Source organism: Stegostoma tigrinum, chromosome 7 (genome assembly GCF_030684315.1).
Source record: "Stegostoma tigrinum isolate sSteTig4 chromosome 7, sSteTig4.hap1, whole genome shotgun sequence".
In the NCBI taxonomy this organism is placed as follows: domain Eukaryota; kingdom Metazoa; phylum Chordata; class Chondrichthyes; order Orectolobiformes; family Stegostomatidae; genus Stegostoma; species Stegostoma tigrinum.
Window position 1 is genome coordinate 106165281 of NC_081360.1, and position 27029 is coordinate 106192309.

The following is a 27029-nucleotide window of genomic DNA, read 5'->3' on the forward strand; positions in this document are numbered from 1 at the left end:
AACGTCAGCTTTTGTGCTCCTGAGATGCTGCTGGGCCTGCTGTGTTCATCCAGCCTCACATTTTATTATCTTGGAATCTCCAGCATCTGCAGTTCCCATTATCTCTGAGGCCTATGTTCACTTTGGTTTCTCTCTCCAAAATCATACATTTAGAGAAGCTCTTACCATCTATTTTTATATTACTTCCTAGTTTGCCCTTATAGATTATTCCCCCCCTTATTATTATTTTTGATCATTTTTGTTGGTTTCTAAAACTTTCCCAATTAACTAGCTTACCACCAATCTTTGATATATTGTAATTCTTTTCTCTATGAATTTGAAACTTTCCTTAACATCCCTGACTAACCCATGGTTGACTTATCTCCTTCTGGGAATTCTTCTTCCTCTCTGGGAAGAAGTCTTTGCTGCGACCCATGCATATTTTGCTTGAGCTTTTTTTCATTACTCCTCAAATCTTTGCTACTAAACTCCTTTCTCAGTTCCTTCCAGCCAGCTCTGTCTCATCCCGATTTTATTCGCCACTAGTAAAATTATTGTCACATGTACTCAAGTACAGGGGTAGAGGAGTACAATGAAAAGTGTACTAAGTTGATATTGTCAGTGTCATCTCAGATATAAGGGCTTAGGTGCAAAATCTGAGGTATAAAGCAGGAAAATAAAGAAGCAGAGTTAGTAGTTCAACATTTCAGTCTTTCTGAAGGGCTTAGCCACGTGTCTAAATCTGGGCTGTTCCTCCTCAACACCGGCACCATCACCAGCATGAAGCAGTCAGGCTGCCTTCAGTCCCCTCACCACGACACTGCTGCAGAACCGTGTCACCATTTCTCAGCGCCATCTTATCTTGACCAGTGATGCTACCGATACAAGGCTGCGCTGGGCTGATCTCAGCAATGCAGCAGCCACTGAAGCTGCCAGGTCCCAGACCGGGCACTGGGCCCAAACCCCGCTCCATCCACTGGGGGCAGAAACTCCACTCTCCCTGCCACCATAGCTGCTGGGAACAAACCTCACCTCCAAAATGCTGGTCACCTTGATGCTGCCCGAGTTCCCCACAGAAGGTAAGTAAGGTTAGAGTAAGGATAAAAAAGCAGAGAAAGAAGATAATAAGTAAAAGCAGACGGAGCAGTCAAGCTCCTGAGCTCAGGAGCCAGCATGCTACTCTCGCACTCCACTGCCATCGTGTCTAGAAGGGATTTAAGAACTTATTTAAGTTTTTCACAGTTATGTCTGATCCACATTTCTTCCACTGAATGTTATATTTTACTATGGTATGGTCACTGTTCCCTAGAGCATATCTTACCCTGAGATCATGTGTTAAATGTGTCTCATTACACATCACCAGATCCAAAATTCCTGTTTGGATTCATAATATATTATTCCAGGAAACTGTCCCAAATACATTCTATGAATGCATGTTCTATTTCATTCTGACTATCCCAATTTACATGGGGATTAATGTCACCCATGATGAAAATACTGTCTTTGTTTTGTGTCTTTGTTATCTTGTGATCTACTCCCTGTCCCACCAGGTTGCTACTGTTAGTGAGTTTTCACTGTGACTATGTCCTGGCTTCATCCTGTTGGGTTGACCATCTGGGGCCCTGTGCTGTGAGAACTGGGCAGCATGGAAACAGACCCTTCAGCCCAACTAGTCCGTCCTGACCAGATATCCTGAATTAATATAGCCCCATTTGTCAGCATTTGACCCATATCCCTCTAAACTCTTCCTTCTCTTATGAATGGAGGTTGTATAGGTCGGGCCTATACTCAATGGAGTTTAGAAAAATGAGGGAAACTTGTTGAAACTTACAAGAATCTTAGAGGGGTAACAAAGTGTGGGGCTGGATGAACACAGCAGGCCAAGCAGCATCTGAGGAACAGGAAAGCTGACGTTTCGGGCCTAGACCCTCCATCAGAGAGGGGGATGGGGGGAGGATTCTGAAATAAATAGGGAGAGAGGGGGAGGTGGATCGAAGATGGATAGAGGACAAGATAGGTGGAGGGGAGGCTATGGGTGGGGAGGTAGGGAGGGGATAAGTCAGTCCGGTGAGGACGGACAGGTCAAAGGGGCAGGATGAGGTTAGTAGGTGGGAAATGGAGATGCGGCTTGAGGTGGGAGGAGGGGATAGGTGAGAGGAAGAACAGGTTAAGGATGCGGGGATGAGCTGAGCTGGTTTTGGGATTCAGGGACTTGACAAGGCAAATGTAGAAAGATTGTTTCCCCTTGTGAGAGAATCTAGATGTCATAACCTCAGGGTAAGAATTCATCCATCTAGGACAGAGATGAGGAGAATTTCTTCTGTCAGAGGGGGGTGAATCTGTGAGGGTTGTTCAGGCTGGGTCATTAAGAACATCTGGAGACTGTGCAATTTGAATTAATTAAAAAGAAATCTAGAATTAAGAATCTAATGACAACCGTTCAACTTTTGTTGATTGTTGGGGGAAAACCCATCTGGTGCTCTTCAGGGAAGGAAACTGCTGTCTTCATCCGATCTGATCTATATGTGACTCCAGACTCACAGCAATGTGGACAGCTCCCAGCTGCTTGCTGAAATTGCCCAACAAGCCCTTGCGTTGGAACAAATAACAACAAAGTCAAAAGAAAGTTAAACTGGCCTGACCACGTGAGGCTGAGCCAGTCATCTGTAAGTGAGAGGTGGTGTAAAGGTTTCTGATATAATTGCCGTTTGAACTCCAATCTGGACCCATAGCTTCAAGTTTGACTGTATTTCTAGATAATGTGGGTTAAGAAGGGTAGGTCTTCGTTTGATTTTTGAGTCTGCAGCAGGTATCAGAGTGTCTGGAAAACTGTTAGATGTTTATAGATACATAGAGCTGTACAGCATGGAAACTGACCCTTTGGTCCAACTCATCCATGCAGACCTGATACCCTAAATTAATCTAGTCCTGGTTACAGCATTTAACCCATATCTCTTCAAACTCTTCCTACTCATATACCAATCCAGGTGGCTTTTAAATGTTGTAATTGTGCCAGCCTCCACCCCTTCCTCTGGTAGTTCATTCTATACACACCACCCTCTGCAGGAAAAAGTTACCCCTCGGGTCTCTTCTAAATCCTACCCATACAATTCACACATAGAATCCCTACAGTGTGGAAACTGGCCCTACAGCCTAACAATTCCACACCGTAACTCAGAACATCGCACCCAGACCCATCCACTTATACCCATCCGAGCTAAGCATCCCTGAACACTACAGACAATTTCCCATGGCCAATCCACCCAGCCTGCACATTTTGGACTGTGGGAGGAAACCAGAGCACCCAGAAGAGACCCATGCAGACACGGGGGAGACTGTGCAAACACCACACAGACAGTCGCCTGAAGGGTGAAATCGAACCCGAGTCCCTGGCGCTGTGAGGCAGCAGAGCTAGCCAATGAGTCACCATGCTGTCCCCTTAAACCTCTCACCTTAAACCTATGCCCCTCTAGTTTTGGACTCTGCTGGAGGAAAAGACCTTGGCAATTCACCCTATCCATGTCCCTCATGGTTTAGCAGAATACAGGGTTAACGGAAAGATTCTTGGCAGTGTGGAGGAGCAGAGGGATTTGGGGTTCATGTCCACAGTTCCCTGAAAGCTGCCACCCAGGTGGATAGAGTTGTTAAGAAGGCGTATGGTGTGTTAGCTTTCATTAATAGAGGGATTGAGTTCAAGAGCCATGAAGTTATGCTCCAGCTATACAAAAGCCTGGTTCGGCCACATCTGGAGTATTGTGTCCAGTTCTGGTCGCCTCATCACAGGAAAGATGTGGAAGTGTTGGAAAAGGTGCCGAGGAGATTTACCAGTATGTTGCCTGGACCGGAGGGAAGGTCCTTTTGTCTTTAGAACGACGAAGGATGAGAGGTGACTTGATAGAGGTGTACACAATGATCAGAGGTATAGATAGAGTAGACGGACAGAGACTTTTTCCTAGGGTGGAGGTAGCTATTACAAGGGGACATGATTTTGAAGTGAGTGGAGGTAGATACAGGTGAGACGTCGGAGGTCGGTTCTTTACTCAGAGAGTGGTCGGGGTGTGGAATGCATTGCCGGAGAGGGGAGTGGAGTCAGCCTCATTAGGGGCATTATAGCAACTATTAGATAGGCATATGGATGACAGTATAAGGTAGGGGTGGAAGTTAGATAGACCTTAAGATTAACAAAGGACAAAGAAGAACAGAGAAAATTACAGCACAGGAACAGGCCCTTCAGCCCTTCAAGCCTGCACCATTCCAGGTCCTCTGTCTAAACCTGTCACCTATTTTCCAAGGATCTTGGAAAATAGAGAGGGGGATGGGGTGAGGGTTCTGGAATAAATAGGGAGAGAGGGGTAGGCGGACCGAAGATGGAGGAAATGCTACACTTGCCCCCACACCTCCTCCCTCACCCCTATCCCAGGCCCCAAGATGACTTTCCATATTAAGCAGAGGTTCACCTGCACATCTGCCAATGTGGTATACTGTATCCATTGTACCCGGTGTGGCTTCCTCTACATTGGGGAAACCAACCTGTCTCTGCGTCCCTAACCTGTTCTTCCTCTCACCCATCCCTTCCTCCCACCCTAAGCCGCACCTCCATCTCCTACCTACTAACCTCATCCCACCTCCTTGACCTGTCCGTCTTCCCTGCACTGACCTATCCCCTCCCTACCTCCCCACCTATACTCTCCTCTCCACCTATCGTCTTTTCTCTCCATCTTCGGTCCGCCTCCCCCTCTCTCCCTATTTATTCCAGAACCCTCTCCCCATCCCCCTCTCTGATGAAGGGACCAGGCCCGAAACGTCAGCTTTTGTGCTCCTGAGATGCTGCTGGGCCTGCTGTGTTCATCCAGCCTCACATTTTATTATCTCACATCCTTTTGGTAATGTGGCGACTAGAACTGTACACTGTACTCCAAATGTGGCTGAACCAAAGTCCTATACAACTGCAACATGACCTGCCAACTCTTGTACTCAATACCCCGCCCAACGAAGGAAAGCATGCCATATGCCTTCTTGACCACCCTATTGACCTGCGTTGTCACCTTCAGGGAACAATGGACCTGAACACCCAGATATCTCTGTTCATCAATTTTCCCTAGGACTTTTCCATTTACTGTATAGTTCACCCTTGAATTTGATCGTCCAAAATGCATCACCTCGCTTTTGCCCGGATTGAAGTCCATCTGCCAATTATCTGCCCAACTCTCCAGTCTATCTATATTCTGCTGTAATCTCTGATAGTCCCCTTCACTGTCTGCTACTCCACCAATCTTAGTGTCAGCAGCAAACTTGCTGATCAGACCACCTACACCTTCCTCCAAATCATTTACGTCTATCACAAACAACAGTGGTCCCAGCACAGATCCCTGTGGAACACCACTGGTCACAGGTCTCCAGTCCGAGAAACTCCCTTCTACTACTGCTCTCTGTCTCCTGTTGCCTAGCCAGTTTTTTTATCCATCTAGCTAGCACACCCTGGACCCCATGTGACTTCACTTTCTCCATCAGCCTGCCATGGGGAACTGGTTGCCCTTGGGTCTTAGTCTCTCCAACTAGTAGAAACATCTTCTCCAAACCCATTCTATGCTGCTTGGCCTGCTGTGTTCATCCAGCTCCACACTTTGTTATCTCTCTCAGTATTCTGCCAGTTTCAACCAGATTCCCTCTCGTCCTCTAAATTCCATCAAATAGACACCCAGAGTCCTCAACTGCTCCTCATATGACAAGACCCTCATCCCTGGAATCATTCCTCAGGAACCCCTCCAACACCAGCACACCCCTCTTTGGATACTAGGCCCCAAAACTGCTCACAACATTCCAAATGCAGCCTGAGCTCTATCTTATACAGGTCAGCAATACATCTCTGTGCTTATTATCTAGCCTTCTTAAAATGAATGCTAACCCTGCATTTACCTTCCCGACTACCAACTGAACATATCATGTTAACCTTAAGGGAATCCCAAACCAGGATTCTCAAGTCACTTTGTGCTTCAGATTCCTACAGCCTTTCCCCATTTAGAAAATACTCAATGCTTCTATTCTGATCAGAGATAATGCGAACTGCAGATGCTGGAGAATCCAAGATAACAAAGTGTGGAGCTGGATGAACACAGCAGGCCAAGCAGCATCTCAGGAGCACAAAAGCTGACGTTTCGGGCCTGCTGTGTTCATCCAGCTTCACACTTTGTTATCAATGCTTCTATTCTTCCTGCCAAAGTGCATGACCTCACACTTTCCCACATTGTACTCCATCTGCGACTTCTTAGCCCACCCTCCCAGCCTGTCCAAGTCCTTCTGCAGTCTCCTCACTTCCTCAACACTACCCTGTCCCTCCACCTGTCTCTGTGTCATCTGCAAAATTCGCAACAATGCCCTTTGTGCAAAGAATGGCCGAATCATGCAGGCAGAACTCAAGAGCAGAGCTCCAACAGAAAGTTTCATTTGTGAATGAGGTTAATGTGTGCTGTCGATGACAGAAACTGTAACTTCCAACATTGCAACAAAATCACTTTCAGTTCCACTTCACAAGTCAATGAGTATTATATTGAACTTCTCTTTTACTGAAACCAGAATCAGCGTTACATATCTCTTTCACTCACGCACCAGAAAAACCAGTTCTCAACCATGTTCCGATCACAGCGTTAAACTGAAACATTTCACGGGATTCCTTGGCCAGGTAAGACACTGCATTGTGCATGGTGGATAGAGGGATAATCAGCATCTTTAGACTGAACAAGGAGAGAATCAAGAGTCCAATGTAAACAACCAGATCCCTGTCCATCATGTCAACCCCCACAGGCAGCAAGCAATTCAGGAATGTAGCATCTCACACAATCACCAGGGCAAGGAACGCCGCACTGTCGGAGGGTCAGTGCTGAGGGAGTGCCGCACTGTCGGAGGGTCAGTACTGAGGGAGTGCCGCACTGTCAGAGGGTCAGTACTGAGGGAGTGCCGCACTGTCGGAGGGTCAGTGCTGAGGGAGTGCCGCACTGTCGGAGGGTCAGTGCTGAGGGAGTGCCGCACTGTCGGAGGGTCAGTGCTGAGGTAGTGCTGCACTGTCGGAGGGTCATTGCTGAAGTAGTGCCGCACTGTTGAAGGGTCAGAGCTGAGGGAGTGCCGCACTGTCGGAGGGTCAGTGCTGAGGGAGTGCTGCACTGTCGGAGGGTCAGTGCTGAGGTAGTGCCGCACTGTTGAAGGGTCAGAGCTGAGGGACTACCCTCTGACAGTGCGGCACTCCCTCAGCACTGACCCTGTCTCCCCAAAACTCCTTCATTTTTCTGATTCACTGTTGACCAAGATAAGTGAATCTGGTCTTCACAAATTTCCTGAGTCATGAGTTAATTACTTCACTTGTCATGCTTGAATCTGATATAAGCCCAAACAAATTTGGTATCAGGTCTTTTTAAGCATCGGTTTTTACAATCAGTGAGCGATAGAAATCTCAAGTTTCCTTCTCGATCCAGAAGCAGATTAGCTGGTAAGTGATACCAGCTCACTTGTGCTTCATGCCTGTACATGTCGCGTGATCGGCCCACAACTTCCTGAAATTTTACTGAATGATCTGTATCGTGCAAACTGCATTGTTCTGTTGTTTTACAGAAGGTCAGTTCATGAAGAAGGGAGTTACGTGGAGTTGCCCTGAGGATCCTGTGTGAGCCCTGACCACATCATGGAGGACAGTGCAGGTGAGGTTATTCTGGTTTGTGGCCTCGTTATTACAAGTCAAGCTGCTCCACGCCTTACAATTCCCACTGCTGTCAATGTGCGGTTCACATGTTCTCCCCTTATCGAAGTGTGTTTTTGCCAGATGCCCCAATTTCTGTCCCCAGTCTAAATATGTGAAGGCTAGGGTGGATTGGCCAGGCAAAATTGCCCCATTGTACCCAGGGTTAGGCAGATTGGGTGGTTTAGCCATGGGAAATGCAGGGTTTTCTGTCCAGCGCAGTGGTCAGAGAAGTTCTTTGGCTTATTGGTGTGGACTCAAATGGGCCGAATGGACTGTCTTGACACCATGGGGATTGAATGTTGCGAATGTAAGTCTGGAACAAGGAGTTTGTGGCAATGGTGAGTGGCTGGAATAGGGAATTGCTGCTCCCAATGGGAATTACAATGGCCTCTTGGCCTTCCATGCAAGGGAATTGGGAACAGAGAGTTGTAATTTTGAATTATCCCAAAGCACTGAAGTGTCATGAAATGCATATACAGCTGAGAGACAAGTTATTGTTCTCTTCGAGAAATCGAAGGAGACGAAAGGAAAAACATCAATCAACAATACAGAAAACGTATTCACACCTCCTTGTGATTTATACCCACATCAGGGAAACAGAATTCCATATTCACAGTTACCCCATGGAATAAAATGACCACCTTTTTCCACAGATCCAATGAGAGAACAGGAAGATAATGCGAGCAACAACAATGTTCATCACAGCTGCACAGACCAAACCTACCTGAATGAGAAGATAGTAATCCCTGAAACAGGAAGGGTAACACTCATTCTCTTACTCCATCGCAATCAGGAAGCGCTAGTTATTTGTGAAAAGTCTGAGGGTCAGTGCTGAGGGAGTGCCGCACTGTCAGAGGGTCAGTACTGAGGGAGTGCCGCACTGTCAGAGGGTCAGTGCTGAGGGAGTGCCGCACTGTCAGAGGGTCAGTACTGAGGGAGCGCCGCACTGTCAGAGGGTCAGTACTGAGGGAGTGCCACACTGTCGGAGGGTCAGTACTGAGGGAGTGCCACACTGTCAGAGGGTCAGTGCTGAGGGAGTGCCGCACTGTTAGAGGGTCAGTACTGAGGGAGTGCCGCACTGTCGGAGGGTCAGTACTGAGGGAGTGCCGCACTGTCAGAGGGTCAGTGCTGAGGGAGTGCCGCACTGTCAGAGGGTCAGTGCTGAGGGAGTGTCGCACTGTCGGAGAGTCAGTGCTGAGGGAGCGCCGCACTGTCAGAGGGTCAGTGCTGAGGGAGTGCCGCACTGTCAGAGGGTCAGTGCTGAGGGAGTGCCGCACTGTCAGAGGGTCAGTACTGAGGGAGCGCCGCACTGTCAGAGGGTCAGTACTGAGGGAGTGCCGCACTGTCGGAGGGTCAGTACTGAGGGAGTGCCGCACTGTCAGAGGGTCAGTGCTGAGGGAGTGCCGCACTATCAGAGGGTCAGTGCTGAGGGAGTGTCGCACTGTCGGAGAGTCAGTGCTGAGGGAGTGCCACACTGTCAGAGGGTCAGTGCTGAGGGAGTGCCGCACTGTCGGAGGGTCAGTACTGAGGGAGTGCCGCACTGTCGGAGGGTCAGTACTGAGGGAGTGCCGCACTGTCGGAGGGTCAGTACTGAGGGAGTGCCGCACTGTCAGAGGGTCAGTGCTGAGGGAGTGCCGCACTGTCAGAGGGTCAGTGCTGAGGGAGTGCCTCACTGTCAGAGGGTCAGTACTGAGGGAGTGCCACACGGTCAGAGGGTCAGTGCTGAGGGAGTGCCGCACTGTTAGAGGGTCAGTACTGAGGGAGTGCCACACGGTCAGAGGGTCAGTGCTGAGGGAGTGCCTCACTGTCAGAGGGTCAGTACTGAGGGAGTGCCACACGGTCAGAGGGTCAGTGCTGAGGGAGTGCCACACGGTCAGAGGGTCAGTACTGAGGGAGTGCCGCACTGTCAGAGGGTCAGTACTGAGGGAGTGCCGCACTGTCAGAGGGTCAGTACTGAGGGAGTGCCGCACTGTCAGAGGGTCAGTACTGAGGGAGTGCCGCACTGTCGGAGGGTCAGTACTGAGGGAGTGCCGCAATGTCAGAGGGTCAGTGCTGAGGGAGTGCCGTGCTGTTGGAGGGTCAGTACTGAGGGAGTGCCGCACTGTCAGAGGGTCAGTACTGAGGGAGTGCCGCACTGTCAGAGGGTCAGTACTGAGGGAGTGCCGCACTGTCAGAGGGTCAGTACTGAGGGAGTGCCGCACTGTTAGAGAGTCAGTACTGAGGGAGTGCCGCACTGTCGGAGGGTCAGTACTGAGGGAGTGCCGCGCTGTCGGAGGGTCAGTACTGAGGGAGTGCCGCGCTGTCGGAGGGTCAGTACTGAGGGAGTGCCGCGCTGTCAGAGGGTCAGTATTGAGGGAGTGCCGCACTGTCAGAGGGTCAGTGCTGAGGGAGTGCCGCACTGTCGGAGGGTCAGTGCTGAGGGAGTGCCGCGCTGTCAGAGGGTCAGTGCTGAGGGAGTGCCGTGCTGTCGGAGGGTCAGTGCTGAGGGAGTGCCGCACTGTCAGAGGGTCAGTACTGAGGGAGTGCCGTGCTGTTGGAGGGTCAGTACTGAGGGAGTGCCGCACTGTCAGAGGGTCAGTACTGAGGGAGTGCCGCACTGTCAGAGGGTCAGTACTGAGGGAGTGCCGCAATGTCAGAGGGTCAGTGCTGAGGGAGTGCCGTGCTGTTGGAGGGTCAGTACTGAGGGAGTGCCGCACTGTCAGAGGGTCAGTACTGAGGGAGTGCCGCACTGTCAGAGGGTCAGTACTGAGGGAGTGCTGCACTGTCGGAGGGTCAGTACTGAGGGAGTGCCGCACTGTCAGAGGGTCAGTGCTGAGTGAGTGCCGCACTGTCAGAGGGTCAGTACTGAGGGAGTGCCGCACTGTCAGAGGGTCAGTGCTGAGGGAGTGCCGCACTGTCGGAGGGTCAGTACTGAGGGAGTGCCGCACTGTCAGAGGGTCAGTGCTGAGGGAGTGCCGCACTGTCGGAGGGTCAGTACTGAGGGAGTGCCGCACTGTCGGAGGGTCAGTACTGAGGGAGTGCCGCACTGTCAGAGGGTCAGTACTGAGGGAGTGCCGCACTGTCGGAGGGTCAGTGCTGAGGGAGTGCCGCACTGTCGGAGGGTCAGTACTGAGGGAGTGCCGCACTGTCAGAGGGTCAGTACTGAGTGAGTGCCGCACTGTCGGAGGGTCAGTACTGAGGGAGTGCCGCACTGTCGGAGGGTCAGTACTGAGGGAGCGCCGCACTGTCGGAGGGTCAGTACTGAGGGAGTGCCTCACTGTCGGAGGGTCAGTACTGAGGGAATATTGGCGAGCACCGTGATCTTAGTGGCCTCATGATCTTTGCTGAGCAGTTGTGTCACAGTGTGAGCCCAATGTGGCCGATTGTATACTGTCAGTGGTGCAGAGTTGATGAAATGAAGTGTTTCTGTTGAACGTTTCTGTGATTTGTTTTCTGGTGTTAGGTTAAACTTAAATTATGTCTGTTTATTCGGGGCTGTAAACTAATGATCAGAATTAATTGTATTCCTTATCCAGATATAATATTTGTTCTAAACTGCCCTTAATGAGTGTGACTGATGTTCTGCTGATTGATGAGTAATTTGGAAAGTTGCTGTCTGTCCAGTGGTTGCTGTGCTAGACCTGGAATCCTTCTTCAATGTGTGTTCTATTGGCCGTACTCAAGCATCTTTGCCATTTCCTGAGATAGTGTGTAGTTTCTATAGAAAGAGCTGATGCTCTTTAAACAAGTCAGTTCTCACTCTGCATCAGGTTTCTGTCAGGTCCTCTCTGTACAAGCCCAGCCTCAGCACTTTGCTTGGTGTCTCTTTGCTCACAACCTGAGGCTGTTGGGATTAATCAGCCGGGTGATCTGCTGATCCACACTCAGGGCTGATCGTTCCAATCAAATGTGAGTTTCTCATGAGTCTTCAAGTCACACAGCCATAAAGCTCAAAATCCCTTTGGTCCAACTTGTCCACGCCAATCAGAAATCCCAATCTGACCCAGCCCTATTTGTCAGCATTTGGCCCATATCCCTCTCACCACTTCCTCCTTGGGGCATTGAAAAGCCTTGGCAGGTCGGAGTAAGGAAAACCCCAAGGTGTCCTCTGCTTATGTGAGGAACAAGACCACCCAGGTTGATAGGGTTGTTAAGAAGGCAGACGGTTTGTTAGGTTTTATCGGTAGAGGGATTGAGTTCCGGAGCCGTGATGTCATGCTGCAAATGTACAAAACTCTGGTGCGGCCGCACTTGGAGTATTGCATACAGTTCTGGTCACCGCATTATAAGAAGGATGTGGAAGCTTTGGAAAGGGTGCAGAGGAGATTTACTAGGATGTTGCCTGGTTTGGAGGGAACGTCTTACGAGGAAAGGCTGAGGGACTTGAGGCTGTTTTCATTAGAGAGAAGAAGGTTGAGAGGTGACTTCACTGAAACATATAAAATAATCAGAGGGTTAGATAGGGTGGATAGGGAGAGCCTTTTTCCTAGGATGGTGACGGCGAGCACGAGGGGGCATAGCTTTAAATTGAGGGGTGAAATATATAGGACAGATGTCAGAGATAGTTTCATTACTCAGAGAGTAGTAACGGAATGGAACGCTTTGCCTGCAACGGTAGTAGATTCGCCAATTTTAAGGGCATTTAAATGGTCATTGGATAAACATATGGATGATAATGGAATAGTGTAGGTTAGATGGGCCTCGTTTGGTTTCACAGGTTGGCACAACACCTTGAACCTGTGTCCCCTAGTAATTGACCCCTCCTCCCTGGGAAAAAGCCTCATACTTTCCACTCTATCCAATACCATTCACAATCTCATAAACTTCTGTCAGGTCGCCCCTCAACCTCCTGTGTTCCAGTGAAAACAACCTCAGTCTATCGGACCTTTCTTCACAGTTAAAATCCCCCAATACCAGGCAACATCCTGGTAAATCTTTCCTGTACCCTCTTCAAAGCATCCACATCCTTCTGGAAGTGTGGTGACCAGAACATAGAACAGCACAGCACAGGCCCTTCAGCCCACAATGTTATGCTGACCTGTTATCCTAATAAGATTAATCTACCCTGCATACCCTACATTTTACTATCCTCCGTGTGCCTATCCAAGAGTCGCTTAATTGTCCCTAAAGTATCTGACTCCACTAACACTATCGGCAGCACATTCCACACACCCACCAATCTTTTCAAGTGTGGCCAAACAAAAGTTCTATAAAGCTGCAGCATAACTTGTCTATCCTTATAGTCAATGCCCCTTCCAACGAAGGTAAGTATTCCATGGGCCTTTTTTACTACCTTATCTACCTGCGCTGATCTGTGGACCTGCACATTCAGATCCCTCTGCATTTCAATACTCCTGAGGGTTCTGCCATTCACTGTATAATTTCCACCTGCACTTGACCTTCCAAAATGCATCACCTCACGTTTGTCTGAATTAAACAACATCTGCCATTTTTCTGCCCATTGCCTCCAACCGATCTATGTCCTGCTGTATTCTCTGACAATCCTCCTCACCACCCACGACACCACCAATCATTGTATTATCTTCAAATTACTAATTAGACCAGCTACATTTTCCTCCAAATCATTGATGTAGGCCATTTTAGTGGGAGAAACAGGTGTGCGGAATATTTCTGAAATGCTAAGTATTTGGGAAGTGTAGATACACAAAGGGTTCGCTTGCTGACGAGTCACTAAACGCTGACACACAGGTGCAGTAAGGTATGGGGAAGTCTAGTGGAATGTTATCAGAGATAATGGGAACTGCAGATGCTGGAGAATTCCAAGATAATAAAATGTGAGGCTGGATGAACACAGCAGGTCAAGCAGCATCTCAGGAGCACAAAAGCTGACGTTTCGGGCCTAGACCCTTTCTAGGCCTGAAACGTCAGCTTTTGTGCTCCTGAGATGCTGCTTGGCCTGCTGTGTTCATCCAGCCTCACATTTTATTATCTAGTGGAATGTTGGTGTTTATCACAAGAGGATTGGAGTACAGGAGCAGTGAAGTCTTGCGTCAATTCTACAGGAGCTTGCTTAGACCACACCTGGAGTACTGTGTGCAATTCTGGTCTTCTTATCTCAGGGAAGATATTATTGCCAGAGACCGAGTGTAAAGGAGGTTCAACAGAATAGCCCCAGGGGTGGTGGGACTGTCCTATGGAGAGAAACTGGGCCTACATTCTCCAGAGTTTTGAAGGATGAGAGGTAACCTCATTGAAGCTTACAAAATACTGAACAGTCAGACAGTGGAGATATAGGGAAGATGTTTCCCCCAGTTGGGAAACCAGAGAATGCAATTTATAAACAAGAGAGATACCAGTTAGGTTTGAGATAAGGAGAAATATTTTTACCAAGAGGGTTATGAACCTTTGGAATTCTATACCAGAGAGGGCTGTGGAAGATCAGTCTTTGAGGATGTTTAAAGTAGAGATTGTTTGATTTCAGTGCCAGTGCTGCACAGAGAATAGGCAAAAGACACTGAATCATTTGACCATCCATGATAGTATTCAATCGTGGGATGGGCCTGATGGGCTGAATGGCCTACTCCTGTTCTTATGTCCTTATTACACACACGTACAGACAGACAGAAAAACAAACAAACATTCCTGGGGAAGCATAGTTCAATATCACCGCAAGGTTCAATGAATTATCCCTTTTGATCTGATTTTCATATTCGAATCATTTCAGTTATTGGCCAAAGACACTGGGCAATTGGTCTTTCAGTTACTGGCTAGAGGCAAAAATGAGAATGCTGAGCCATCCTTTTGGTTAATTCACTGCACAAAGACAGTGACTGAGAGAGAGAGAGAGAGAGAGAGAGAGAGAGGGAGAGAGACAGAGGGAGAGAGAGAGAGCCTTTCCTTGGTGCAGTCTGGAGGTATCTCTATCTGTATTGGTCACACACTCTCCATCCAGCTGCCCAGGAGCCAATCAGAGAGTTGTTACCATGCTGATGACTCCTGGACTCTACAACTGGTCCTGAATCCACAAACCAATCTGCATTCTGTCTCCGGGCGGAGGTCTGTCAGCTCCCATCACACTCCCACTCTCTGGCTCATGTTAAATTTTTGCTAATGTACGCCCAATATGTTGCACCAATTTAACGATTGTTTTAGTGAAGACATGAACAGTTTGGACTTCGGTAGACAAAGTCAGAAGTCACATGATGCCACCTGATGTAGGGGCTGCGCTATGAAAGCTTGTGATTTCAGATATACCTGTTGGACTGTAACCTGCTATCGTGTGATTTCTTATAATTATTGTGCATGCTGCTGTATTATCCCAATGCTGCTCCCGACCAGATCCATCAACAGACCCTGAAGGCATTGTGTGACTGTGTGACTATGTCACTGGCAAATGAGAATAGGAGCTCTTGGAAACCAAGTGGTAACTCCCGAAATCAAAATGTAGCCCTGAAGAAAATCTCGGGAAGAGTCATCAGAGAACAATGTATTTTGTGCTCTGGGCCTGGTCTTTTTCTGTTCCATTAGATAAACATGCACTGCCAGATCTTTGTGTGAAACGCTGTGAGATAGTTTGACGAGCCTGTACTAGCAGTGTGTCAATGTGCCTTTCTCTGCTGTGCTCAGGCAGGTTTCAGCTTCAGGAAGCTATGGATGTTCACAGGACCTGGCTTCCTAATGAGTATTGCTTTCTTGGACCCAGGAAACATTGAGTCTGACCTTCAGTCTGGGGCAGCAGCAAAATTTAAGGTGAGTCCAATATCCTCAGGTTTAGATTGTGTTTATTAAACTCAGTATTATTCGCTCAAGCTCACTGCCTTTGTTATTTCCAGCTGCTGTGGGTCCTTCTCTTATCCACGTTCCTTGGTTTGCTCCTGCAGAGACTTGCAGCCCGTCTTGGAGTGGTAACTGGGCTGCACCTCGCTGAGGTCTGTCACATCTACTACCCAAAGGTAAGACCAGGGACTCAGCAGGGTGCCAGCCACTTTGTAGCAGAAGAAATACTGTTATCTCATTGGTTTTTGTGTGGCCTTGCTACACAGAAATTTGCTGCCGTGCTCCCTCCACAATAGCAGTTTGCATTTCATCAGTTCTGAGCAAGGGTCCCCGGACACGAAGCGTTAATTCTGTTTTCTCCTCCACAGATGCGGCCGGATCTCCTCAGCTTTGTTTTTGTACATTTCAACAGCGTTGAACTGGCTGTGAAGTAGAACATGAAGATAATGAAGGGAGAAATGATTAGAATATAAGTTCATTCTCTGAAACTCCAACCACATCTCCTCCAGCAATTCCCTTTTCTCCAATCCTACTTTCCCCATTCCCCCTTTCTGATGTCCCTTCCCCCAATGCCCATACCTCTTTAACAATCCCTCAGAGATGCTCTGCTGATCTGGGGTCATGGGGCCCAGCCTCCATCACTGCTGAACCTCCACAGGGCTCCAGTGGCCATGTGCACCCCTCACTGGCTCTCATGTACATCCAGTATCAAGTGCATCATCAGCCAGATACAATTTTTTGCACCCTGAGGTAGGGGTTCCCCATTGATCTTGGAACCCCAGCAGCTGGGTCAAATCGAGAATCTCTGTGATGGTTGGAAAGTCACCCAGCTGTGCTTTGTGCCAAACCAGGCACTTATGGGTCAGATAGCACCATTGAATTAACAACGGAAGCAAATCTCTCAAATATAGTGAACCAATGGTCCAGCGGTGAGGATGCAAATGCTGCTATCTGTGAACCAGAGAGAGAGAGAGAGAGAGATACTGAGGCGGGCAAGAGATAGAGGCTATCACTGGCGGGCCCTCACCACAGTCTCGTCTACAAAATCATGAGGGGTATAGACAGGGTGGATAGCAAGAAGCTTTTTCCCAGAGTGGGGGACTCAATTACTAGGGGTCATGAGTTCAAAGTGAGAGGAGGAAAGTTTAAGGGAGATATGCGTGGAAAGTTCTGTACACAGAGGATGGTGGGTGCCTGGAACCGTTGCCAGCGGAGGTGGTAGAGGCAGACACGATAGTGTCTTTTAAGTTATATTTGGACGGGTACATGGATGGGCAGGGAGCAAATGGACACAGGCCGTTAGAAAATAGATGACAGGTTAGACAGAGGGTCTTGATCGGCACAGGCTTGGAGGGCCGAAGGGCCTGTTCCTGTGCTGTAGGTTTCTTTGTTTCTTTGTTCTTTGTCTCCACTGTTGACACCAGCAATCCTGCCTTTAGTGTAAGCACAATGCTGAATAACAGTTTACCTTACTCCATCACTGAGGAAAGGTATATACCCACATATTAAAGATCTTGCTGGTCGATTGCCCCTACAGGGCACTGAGGGCCATTTGTAACTGTTACCTCAGTGACCAACTCAATTCTCAGGATACAACCCAGCCTCTCCTGTTCACCAGGAACTCTGTGACTGAGCATGCCTGTATTTCTATCTTTCAGTATCCACGTTGCATACTGTGGGCAATGATTGAAATCGCCATCATTGGGTCTGACATGCAGGAGGTCATTGGTACTGCAATTGCCATCAATCTACTGTCCAGTCAAAGGTGAGAGATACAGAGTTTCTCCAGCAATCCCAAAACTAAACAACACCTACTTCTCATGTTGGAGACGAGCTGTAGATAGTCTCACCCGGGGATAGGCTGTGGGGCCCTTGCTTTTTCTGATTTATATCAATGATTTGGAGATGGCTGTTGAGGGCAACATCTGTAAATTTGCAGTTGATACCACATGAGGGAGAACAGTGAATTGTGAGGGTGATGCTGAGTGGTTTCAGAGGGACATTGACAAGTTGACCAAATGGGCAGACAGCTGGCAGATGAATTTCAGTGCAGAGAGACATGAGATAATGCATTTTGGTAGAAGAAACACAGAGAGACAGTACAGACTCAATGGTACAACTTTGTGGGGAGTGCAGGAACAGAGGGACCTCTGGGTTCACTGATGCTCTGAGGGTAGCCGGGCAAGTTGAAATAGTTGTTAAGAAAGTTTATAGGGTCTTTGGGTTTATAAATAGAGACAAAGAGTATAAAAGCCAGGAAGCGATACTACACCTCAGCAAATCATTGGTCAGACCACATTTGGAGTATTGTGTTCAGTCAGTGCACCTTGTTTAATGAAGGATGTTAAAACCCTGGATCTATTAGTTTTCCACTTCTGGTCACTCTGTTAGAGCAAGGATATTATTAAGCTGGAGAGCATTAGAACATAGAACATAGAACAGTACAGCACAGAACAGGCCCTTCAGCCCACAATGTTGTGCCGACCATTGATCCTCATGGATGCACCCTCAAATTTCTGTGACCATATGCGTGTCCAGCAGTCTCTTAAATGACCCCAATGACCTTGCTTCCACAACTGCTGCTGGCAACGCATTCCATGCTCTCACAACTCTCTGCGTAAAGAACCTGCCTCTGACATCCCCTCTATACTTTCCACCAACCAGCTTAAAACTATGACCCCTCGTGCTAGCCATTTCTGCCCTGGGAAATAGTCTCTGGCTATCGACTCTATCTATGCCTCTCATTATCTTGTATACCTCAATTAGGTCCCCTCTCCTCCTCCTTTTCTCCAATGAAAAGAGACCGAGCTCAGTCAACCTGTCTTCATAAGATAAGCCCTCCAGTCCAGGCAGCATCCTGGTAAACCTCCTCTGAACCCTCTCCAAAGCATCCACATCTTTCCTATAATAGGGCGCCCAGAACTGGACGCAGTATTCCAAGTGCGGTCTAACCAAAGTTTTATAGAGCTGCAACAAGATCTCACGACTCTTAAACTCAATCCCCCTGTTAATGAAAGCCAAAACACCATATGCTTTCTTAACAACCCTGTCCACTTGGGTGGCCATTTTAAGGGATCTATGTATCTGCACACCAAGATCCCTCTGTTCCTCCACGCTGCCAAGAATCCTATCCTTAATCCTGTACTCAGCTTTCAAATTCAACCTTCCAAAATGCATCACCTCGCATTTATCCAGGTTGAACTCCATCTGCCACCTCTCAGCCCATCTCTGCATCCTGTCAATGTCCCGCTGCAGCCTACAACAGCCCTCTACACTGTCAACGACACCTCCGACCTTTGTGTCGTCTGCAAACTTGCTGACCCATCCTTCAATTCCCTCGTCCAAGTCATTAATAAAAATTACAAACAGTAGAGGCCCAAGGACAGAGCCCTGTGGAACCCCACTCACCACTGACTTCCAGGCAGAATATTTTCCTTCTACTACCACTCGCTGTCTTCTGTTGGCCAGCCAATTCTGTATCCAAGCAGCTAAGTTCCCCTGTATCCCATTCCTCCTGACCTTCTGAATGAGCCTTCCATGGGGAACCTTATCAAATGCCTTACTGAAGTCCATATACACCACATCCACAGCTTGACCCTCATCAACCTTACTAGTCACTTACTAGTCACTACATTCTGAAAAGATTTCCCAGGACAGTGCCAGGAATGCAGAATTTGAGTTGTAGGTGGAGGTGGGATAAGCCAGGACACTTTTTAATGGAGCTTAGGAGGTTGAGAGGTGACCTTATCGAGGTTCATAAGATCATCATCAAGTGAATGGCTGGTGCCTTTTCTCCAGGGTGGGGGGTTTCATGACTCAGGGGTTTATTTTTAAAGTGAGAAGAGGAAGATTTAAAAAGGGCATGACAGCCAATGTTTTTTCACAGAGGGTGATTCGTGAGTGGAACAAACTGCCAGGGGAAGTGGGTCCAATTAGAACATTTAAGACATTTGGTTAAGGACAAGAATAGGAAAGGTTTGGAGGGATATGGGCCAGGAGGAGGCAGGTGGGACTAGTTTAGTTTGGGATCATGTTCGTCATGGGCTGGTTGGACCGAAGGGCCTGTTTCTGTGTTGTATGACTCTATGACTCTAATAAGATGATGCCAGGAATGAGGGAAGGAAAACTTAGAGAGATTGGACTTATTGTCCTTGGAGCAGAGAAGATTAAGAGGTGATCTTATTGACGCGTTCAAAATTAAGAACAGTATTGACAAAGTAAAGAAAGATATTGTGTTTCTACTGGTTGGTATGACAGTAACCAGGGGTCACAATTTCAACACTATCAACAAGAGAGTGAGGAGAGAGATGAGCAAAAACTTCTTGACTCGGAGAGTTGTTAGGATTTGAAATACACTGTCTGGGAGAGAGGTGGAAGTGGATTCCATGGGAGGTTTCAAAAGAGAGTTAGATATATAAAGTTTTGGCAAAGATTTTTAGCTTGGGTTGTCGGGGAGGTTGTTGACTTGCTCGCTGAGCTGGCTTGTTCTCGTTCAGACATTTTGTCACCACGCTAGGTGACATCATCAGTGAACCCTTCGATGAAGCGATGTTATTCTACTCTGTTGGAATTCATACTGTCCAGTCTGTTGTGGTGAGTCCTGTCATTTCCGGTTTGGATCTGTATGGGTTTGCATATGGGGTCCTATTCTATAGGTTTGTTGATTGCATTATGGGTGGAGAACCATGTTTCTAGGAATTCCCGTACGTGTCTATGTTTGGCTTGGGCTACTATGGTTACCTTGTCCCAGTTAAACTGATGACCTTCATTGTCCGAGCGCACTGATATTAAGGAGAATTCAGCATGCCATTTTGCTGCTAGCAGACGTTGATGTATTCTGATGGCTAGTTTCCTTCCTGTCTGTCTGATTGTAATGTTTGTGGTACTCATTGCATGGTATTTTGTAAACCACAAGGTGTGGAGCTGGATGGATACAGCAGGCCAAGCAGCATCAGAGGAGCAGGAAAGCTGACGTTTCGGGCCTAGACTCTTCTTCAGAAATGGGAGAGGGGATTCTGAAGTAAATAGGGAGAGAGGGGGGAGGCGGATAGAAGATGGATAGAGGAGAAGATAGGTGGAAAGGAGGCAGACCAGTCAAAGAGGCAGGGATGGAGCCAGTAAAGGTGAGTGTAGGTGGGGAGGTAGGAAGGGGGTGGGTCAGTCCAGGGAGGATGGACAGGTCAAGGGGGCAGGATGAGGTTAGTAGGTAGGAAATGGGGGTGCGGCTTGAGGTGGGAGGAGGGGTAGGTGAGTAGAAGGACAGGTTAGGGGGACAGGGACAAGCTGGGCTGGTTTTGGGATGCGGTGGGGGAGGAGAGATTTTGAAGCTTGTGAAGTCCACATTGATACCATTGGGCTGCAGGGTTCCCAGGCGGAATATGAGTTGCTGTTCCTGCAACCTTCGGGTGGCATCACTGTGGCACTGCAGGAGGCCAAGGATGGGCATGTCATCTAAAGAATGGGAGGGGGAGTGGAAATGGTTTGCGACTGGGAGGTGCAGTTGTTTATTGCGAACCGAGCGGAGGTGTTCTGCAAAGCAGTCCCCAAGCCTCCGCTTGGTTTCCCCGATGTAGAGGAGGTGGGGTGGTACATGACGAAGAGGCGGATTCTTATTTGTTATTATTGTGGGGAGGGGGTGTGAGGGATGAGTTGCGGGAAATGTGAGAGACACTGTCAAGGGCGTTCTCGACCACTGACGGGGTGTCGGGGGAAGCTGTTCGAGCTCATCCACTTCACCAACACCTTCCACCCCAACCTTAAGTTCACCTGGACCATCTCTGATACCTCCCTCTCCTTCCTGGACCTCTCTATTTCCACCTCTGGCAACACCTGGAAACCAATGTCCATTTCAAACCCACCAACTCCCACAGCTACCCAGAATACACCTACTCCCACCCATCTTCCTGCAACAATGCCATGCCCTATTCCCAATTCCTTCACCTCTGCCACATCTGCTCCCAGGATGAGGCAGTCCACTCCTGTACATCCCAGATGTCCTTGTTTTTCAAGGACCACAACTCCCCCCCTCAGTGGTTGAGAACACCATTGACCATGTCTCCCGCATTTCCTGCATCTCATCCCTCACACCCAGCCCCCACAATAACCGCCCAAACAGAATCCCCCTCATCCTCACATACCACCCCATCAACCTCCGGATCCAACGCATCATTCTCCAACACTTCCGCCACCTGCAATATGACCCCACCACCAAAGACATTTTTCCATTGCCACCCTTATGTGCTTTCTGGAGGGACCACTCTCTCCGTGACTCCCTTGTCCGCTCCACAATCCCCTCCAACCCCACCACACCCAGCACCTTCCCCTGCAACCGCTAGAAGTGTTACGCCTGCACCCACACCTCCTCCCTCACCCCTATCCCAGGCCCTGAGAAGACATTCCACATCAAGCAGATGTTCACCTGCACATCTGCCAATGCGGTATACTGTATCCACAGTACCCGGTGTGGCCTCCTCCACATTGGGGAAACCAAGCGGAGGCTTAGGGACCGCTTTGCAGAACACCTCTGCTCGGTTCGCAATAAACAACTGCACCCCCCAGTCGCAAACCATTTCAACTCCCCCTCCCATTCCTTAGACAACATGTGCATCATGGGCCTCCTGCAGTGCCACGATGATGCCACCCGAAGGTTGCAGGAACAGCAACTCATATTCCGCTTGGGAACCCTGCAGCCCAATAGTATCAATGTGGACTTCACCAGCTTCAAAATCTCCCCTTCCCCCACTACATCCCAAAACCAGCCCAGCTCGTCCCTGCCTCCCTAACCTGTTCTTCCTCTCACCTATCCCCTCGTCCCACCTCAAGCCCCACCCCATCTCCTACCTACTAGCCTCACCCTGCCCCCTTGACCTGTCCATTCTCCCCGGACCAGCCTATCCCTTCCCTAACTTCCTACTTACAATCACCTTTCCTGGCTCCATCCCCACCTCTTTGACCTGTCTGTCTCCTCTCCACCTATCCTCTCCTTTATCCATCTTCTATCCATCTCCCCCATTCTCCCTATTTATTTCAGAATCCCCTTTTCCTCCCCAATTTCTCAAGAAGGGTCTCGATCCAAAACGTCAGCTTTCCTGCTCCTCTGATGCTACTTGGCCTGCTGTGTTCATCCAGCTCTACACCTTGTTATCTCAGATTCTCCAGCATCTGCAGTTCCTGCTATCTCTGAAACAATTTTTTAAACCACTTTGGTTTTCAACTCTGATGTCTAGAAACAGAAGCTAACTGTTGTTTTCTTCTTCTCTCATGAATTTAATTTCTATGAATACATCGATGAGGTGTTGGGTCTCTTCTAATGTGTTGAGTTTAATAATGACAAATGTGTCGACTACATACTGGACCCACAGTTTAGGTTGAAATGTAGGGGAGGGTGGTGTGTTCTAGTATTTGTTTGACAGCTTCTGCGATGACCCCAGGGATGGGTGACCCCACTGGTGTACCGTTGGTCTGTTTGTATATTTGGCCATTAAAGACGAAGTGTATGGTGAAGTGCAGATCTGGGAGTTTAAGTATGTTGTCAATTCTGATGGAGCTGCTGGTCTGTGTTGCTGCTTCTTTTAGTAATGTGGCCATGGTTTCTTTGGCTCGTGGGATGGCAATTGATGTAAATAAAGAAGATACCATAATCGCTGATTTTTATGTCCTTCACAATGTAGGGGAATTGTTTGGTTGATTGGATGGAATGCAGTGATCCATTGACTAAGTATTTCAGTCTCTGTTGTAGGTCCTTGACCAGTTTATGTGAAGGTCGGGAAACCATGGGTCAGATGGGGATGTCTAGTTTGTGTACTTTAGGAAGTCCATTGAAGCAGGGGGTATTTGTGCCTTCTGGTTTCATTAGTATGTAGTCCATCTTGGTTATCCGTCCATCCAATGTAGTTTACAAAATACCATGCAATGACTGCCACAAACATTACATTGGACAGACAAGAAGGAAACTAGCCATCAGAATACAGAACACCAGCAGAACAGCTTGACAAACTCTCCTTAATATCAGTGCACTCGGACAATGAAGGTCATCAGTTTACCTGGGACAAGGTAAGCACAGTAGCCTAAGCGAAACATAGACACACATGGGAATTCGTAGAGGTATGGTTCTCCACCCAGAATGCAATCAACTAACACTTAGAATTGGATCCCATATACAAACGGACACAGATCGAAACCGGAAATGACACTAATCACCATAACGGACCAGACAGTGTAAATTCCAAGTGGAATAGAATAACATGTTTTCAGCAGAGACTCCACTGATGATGTCACCTAGCAGGGTGACAAAATGTCTCAACAAAAACAAACCAGCTTCGCGAGCAAGTCAACAGCTCAGTGCTGGATATATGTTTGAAAATTATAAAGTTAAAGGGCTACAGAGAAGCGACTATAGAGTGGGACTAGCTGGTTAGCTGTTTCAAGAGCCAATACATGATAGGTTAAATGATCTCATTGTATAAAGCAAACTTCTATGGTATCATGGATTGTGATGTCAAGGTGCACATATACAAAGCATTGGAAGCTTTTATAAGTTCTGAGATGCAAACATCCCTGGCTGGGCCCAGCATTTATTGCCCGTCCCTAGTTGCCCCTTGAGAAGGTGGGGGTGAGCTGCCTTCTTGAACTGCTGCAGTCCACCTGCTGTGGGCTGACCCACAATGTCCCTTAGGGAGGGAATTCCAGGATTCTGACCCAGCGACAGTGAAGGAACGGCGATATATTTCCTAGTCAGGATGGTGAGTGACTCGGAGGGGAACTTGCAGGGGGTGGTGTTCCCGTGTATCTGCTGCCCTTGTCCTTCTAGATGGAAGTGGTCGTGGGTTTGGATGGTGATACCCGAGGATCTTTGGTGAATTTCTGCAGAGTGTCTTGTAGATAGTACACACTGCTGTGACTGAGCGTCAGTGGGTGGAGGGAGTTGGGGCTGAGATTTTTGGCTGACTGCTGGACAATCCCAGGTTGTGGTTCTGTGGCCCTGCTCCCAGGCAAATCAGGACAGCTAGACATTTTACTCAAGCGATGTCTAAATATACAGATTGGGCCTGTCCAATTCAGATTGGTCCAAATGTTTCCTTACCTTTCAATTTACTCGTGTTTACTGAAGATATTGGCTAAAACATTTCATGATTATTTCAGGATTCCTGTTTGGGGAGGAGTCATTATAACTATTGTAGACACCATTGGGTTCCTGTTCCTTGACAAATACGGTATGTTGAATATTGTTATCTACAGCAATTTGATTTTGATCTTTTTTCTCTTCATTATAGGGCAGCACAGTGGCTAGCGGTTAAAACTGCACCAGGGACCTGGGTTTGATTCCATCCTCAGGCAACTGGCTATCTGGAGTTCATAAATTCTCCCCATGTCTGTATGGGTTTCCTCCCACAGTCCAAAGATGTGCTGCTGAGAGTGGATTGGCTGTGGGAAATTGTCCATAGTGTCCAGGCTAGTCATGGGAAATGTGGGGTTACAGGAATGTGGTGGGTCTGGGTGGGATGCTGTTCAGAGGGTCAATACAGACTCAATGGGCTGAATGGCCTGCTTTCACAATGTAGGGATTCCATGATCTTTGCTTCTGTGGAACCGACTCTCCTGAAGATTTATTGCTCCCATCAGATGCCTACGGGTTTTGGTCTGCTCACTGAGGAAGGATGTAACTACTTTAAGAGAGGGAGGGAGATGCAGGAAAAGGGCAACATGTCCAATTCCTGGTTGAGGACATGATCCCCACAGGAAGAGTTTGAGAGCTGAATGGTTAATGTTCTCTGGGTTAATGTGTTTGCAATGAATGGAGAAAAGTCCTAATAAAGGACTTGAGAGGAAAGATTCCGAGAGGAAATGCCCACGTCCACAGAGTCCAGGGAGTAATTCCAGGGGTTGGTTGAGATGAACAGGAATTTCTTCACCCACTTGGTGGTGCACCTTTGGGATGCTGTATTGCAGAAGCAGGTGGAAGCAGGGTTGAGGTGGAGGTTAAAGGCAGAATGCGATTGATTTTCACTCTGAAAGAGCATGAGTAATTGGGCAGGCAGCTGGGTTGCAGGTCAAGGTCAGGCACAATCACCCAGAACATTTTCCAAACTTTCACAGGCCCCCGGGCCTGCCCTGGAACCAGACATCACCCCCAGTCACTGTCTGTTAGAGCCAGGGTGCAGTCAGAAATGGGGCGCAGGCAAAGTGGGGAGAGAGCGTGTGGGTTACGGGAGGGGTGTGTGGAGAAGGTGATGGATTGTCCACATTTTAATCAAAATGATCTTATGTTCTATTACACACCTCTGAAGCAGGTGGGACATGAACGTGGACCTCCTAGCTAAGTGGTATGGACACTACTGCTGCTCCATAAGCACCCCTTGCTGATGGATTATTTTCTGATTCCAGGTCTCAGGAAGTTGGAAGCTTTTTTTGCTCTCCTGATTGCGATCATGGCAATAACATTTGGATATGAGGTAAAGATGGATACAACATTGCTTTACACTAAAAGATGATCATGTAAGCAGCATGCTCCTGCCCAGATTTCGATCCATACCAAGAGGGTGACAGTGGGCATCTTAGACCCAAAGCCTAACCATGAATCCCAATCAGGGTTACCTTCTCAATGGGAATTAGGGGTAGGCAGACAGCAGTGCCCACACAGTGGAAAAAACAGTTTAAATACAGTTACAGGAGATGGGATGAGTTTGGGAGGTGATAGAAAAGCATTGGCTTAATGGTGTTGTTGCTGGATGAGTAATGCAGAGACCCAGGGCATGATCCAGGGTCCCAGGGTCAGACCTGTTGCAGAAATTGATGGAATTTGCTTTTAATAAAAATCTGGAATTAATCTGTCATGATTACAATGAAACTAGTGTCCACTGCCACAAAAACCCATCTAGTTCACTAATGTAACAGAGATAGTGGGAACTGCAGATGTTGGAGAATTCCAAGATAATAAAATGTGAGGCTGGATGAACACAGCAGGCCAAGCAGCATCTCAGGAGCACAAAAGCTGACGTTTCGGGCCTGGACCCTTCATCAGAGAGGGCGATGGGGAGAGGGAACTGGAATAAATAGGGAGAGAGGGGGAAGCGGACCGAAGATGGAGAGAAAAGAAGATAGGTGGAGAGAGTATAGGTGGGGAGGTAGGGAGGGGATAGGTCAGTGCAGGGAAGACGGACAGGTCAAGGAGGTGGGATGAGGTTAGTAGGTAGATGGGGGTGCGGCTTGGGGTGGGAGGAAGGGATGGGTGAGAGGAAGAACCGGTTAGGGAGGCAGAGACAGGTTGGACTGGTTTTGGGATGCAGTGGGTGGGGGGGAAAGAGCTGGGCTGGTTGTGTGGTGCAGTGGGGGGAGGGGACGAACTGGGCTGGTTAATGTCCTTGGGGAAGGCTGCCACCCTCACCTGGTCTGGCCTACATGTGACTCCAGACACACAGCTGGGAGTTGATTCTGAACTGCCCTTTGAAATGGCCCAGTGGAACATTCATTTATATCAACCAAGGTAACAACAATGCAGAAACAGCCCTGTCAACCAGGTAAAGTCAAGCCCTCAGTGTTCATCACCAAGAGTGGCTCGGCAGCAGTAATACTGTTTGGGCTGGTCGGGTCCTACAGGACATAGCTG

General features: G+C 48.3%; 1 protein-coding gene across 3 annotated transcripts in view; it reads left to right on the forward strand.

The window, feature by feature from the left end:
* The window catches only part of LOC125454308 (natural resistance-associated macrophage protein 2-like), a 103451-nt gene that overhangs the window by 13840 nt on the left and 62582 nt on the right, over nt 1-27029 (forward strand). For 2 of the 3 annotated variants that reach the window (XM_059647620.1, XM_059647621.1), the window contains exons 2-8: nt 7582-7667; nt 8362-8468; nt 15275-15397; nt 15481-15600; nt 17083-17189; nt 24566-24636; nt 25808-25875. In XM_059647620.1, the coding sequence (XP_059503603.1) occupies nt 7652-7667; nt 8362-8468; nt 15275-15397; nt 15481-15600; nt 17083-17189; nt 24566-24636; nt 25808-25875 (612 nt within the window). In that variant the 5' untranslated portion in view covers nt 7582-7651. Of the gene's footprint in view, nt 1-6541; nt 6659-7581; nt 7668-8361; nt 8469-15274; nt 15398-15480; nt 15601-17082; nt 17190-24565; nt 24637-25807; nt 25876-27029 lie in introns of those variants that run through there. The other variant, XM_059647619.1, reaches the window with a different exon arrangement.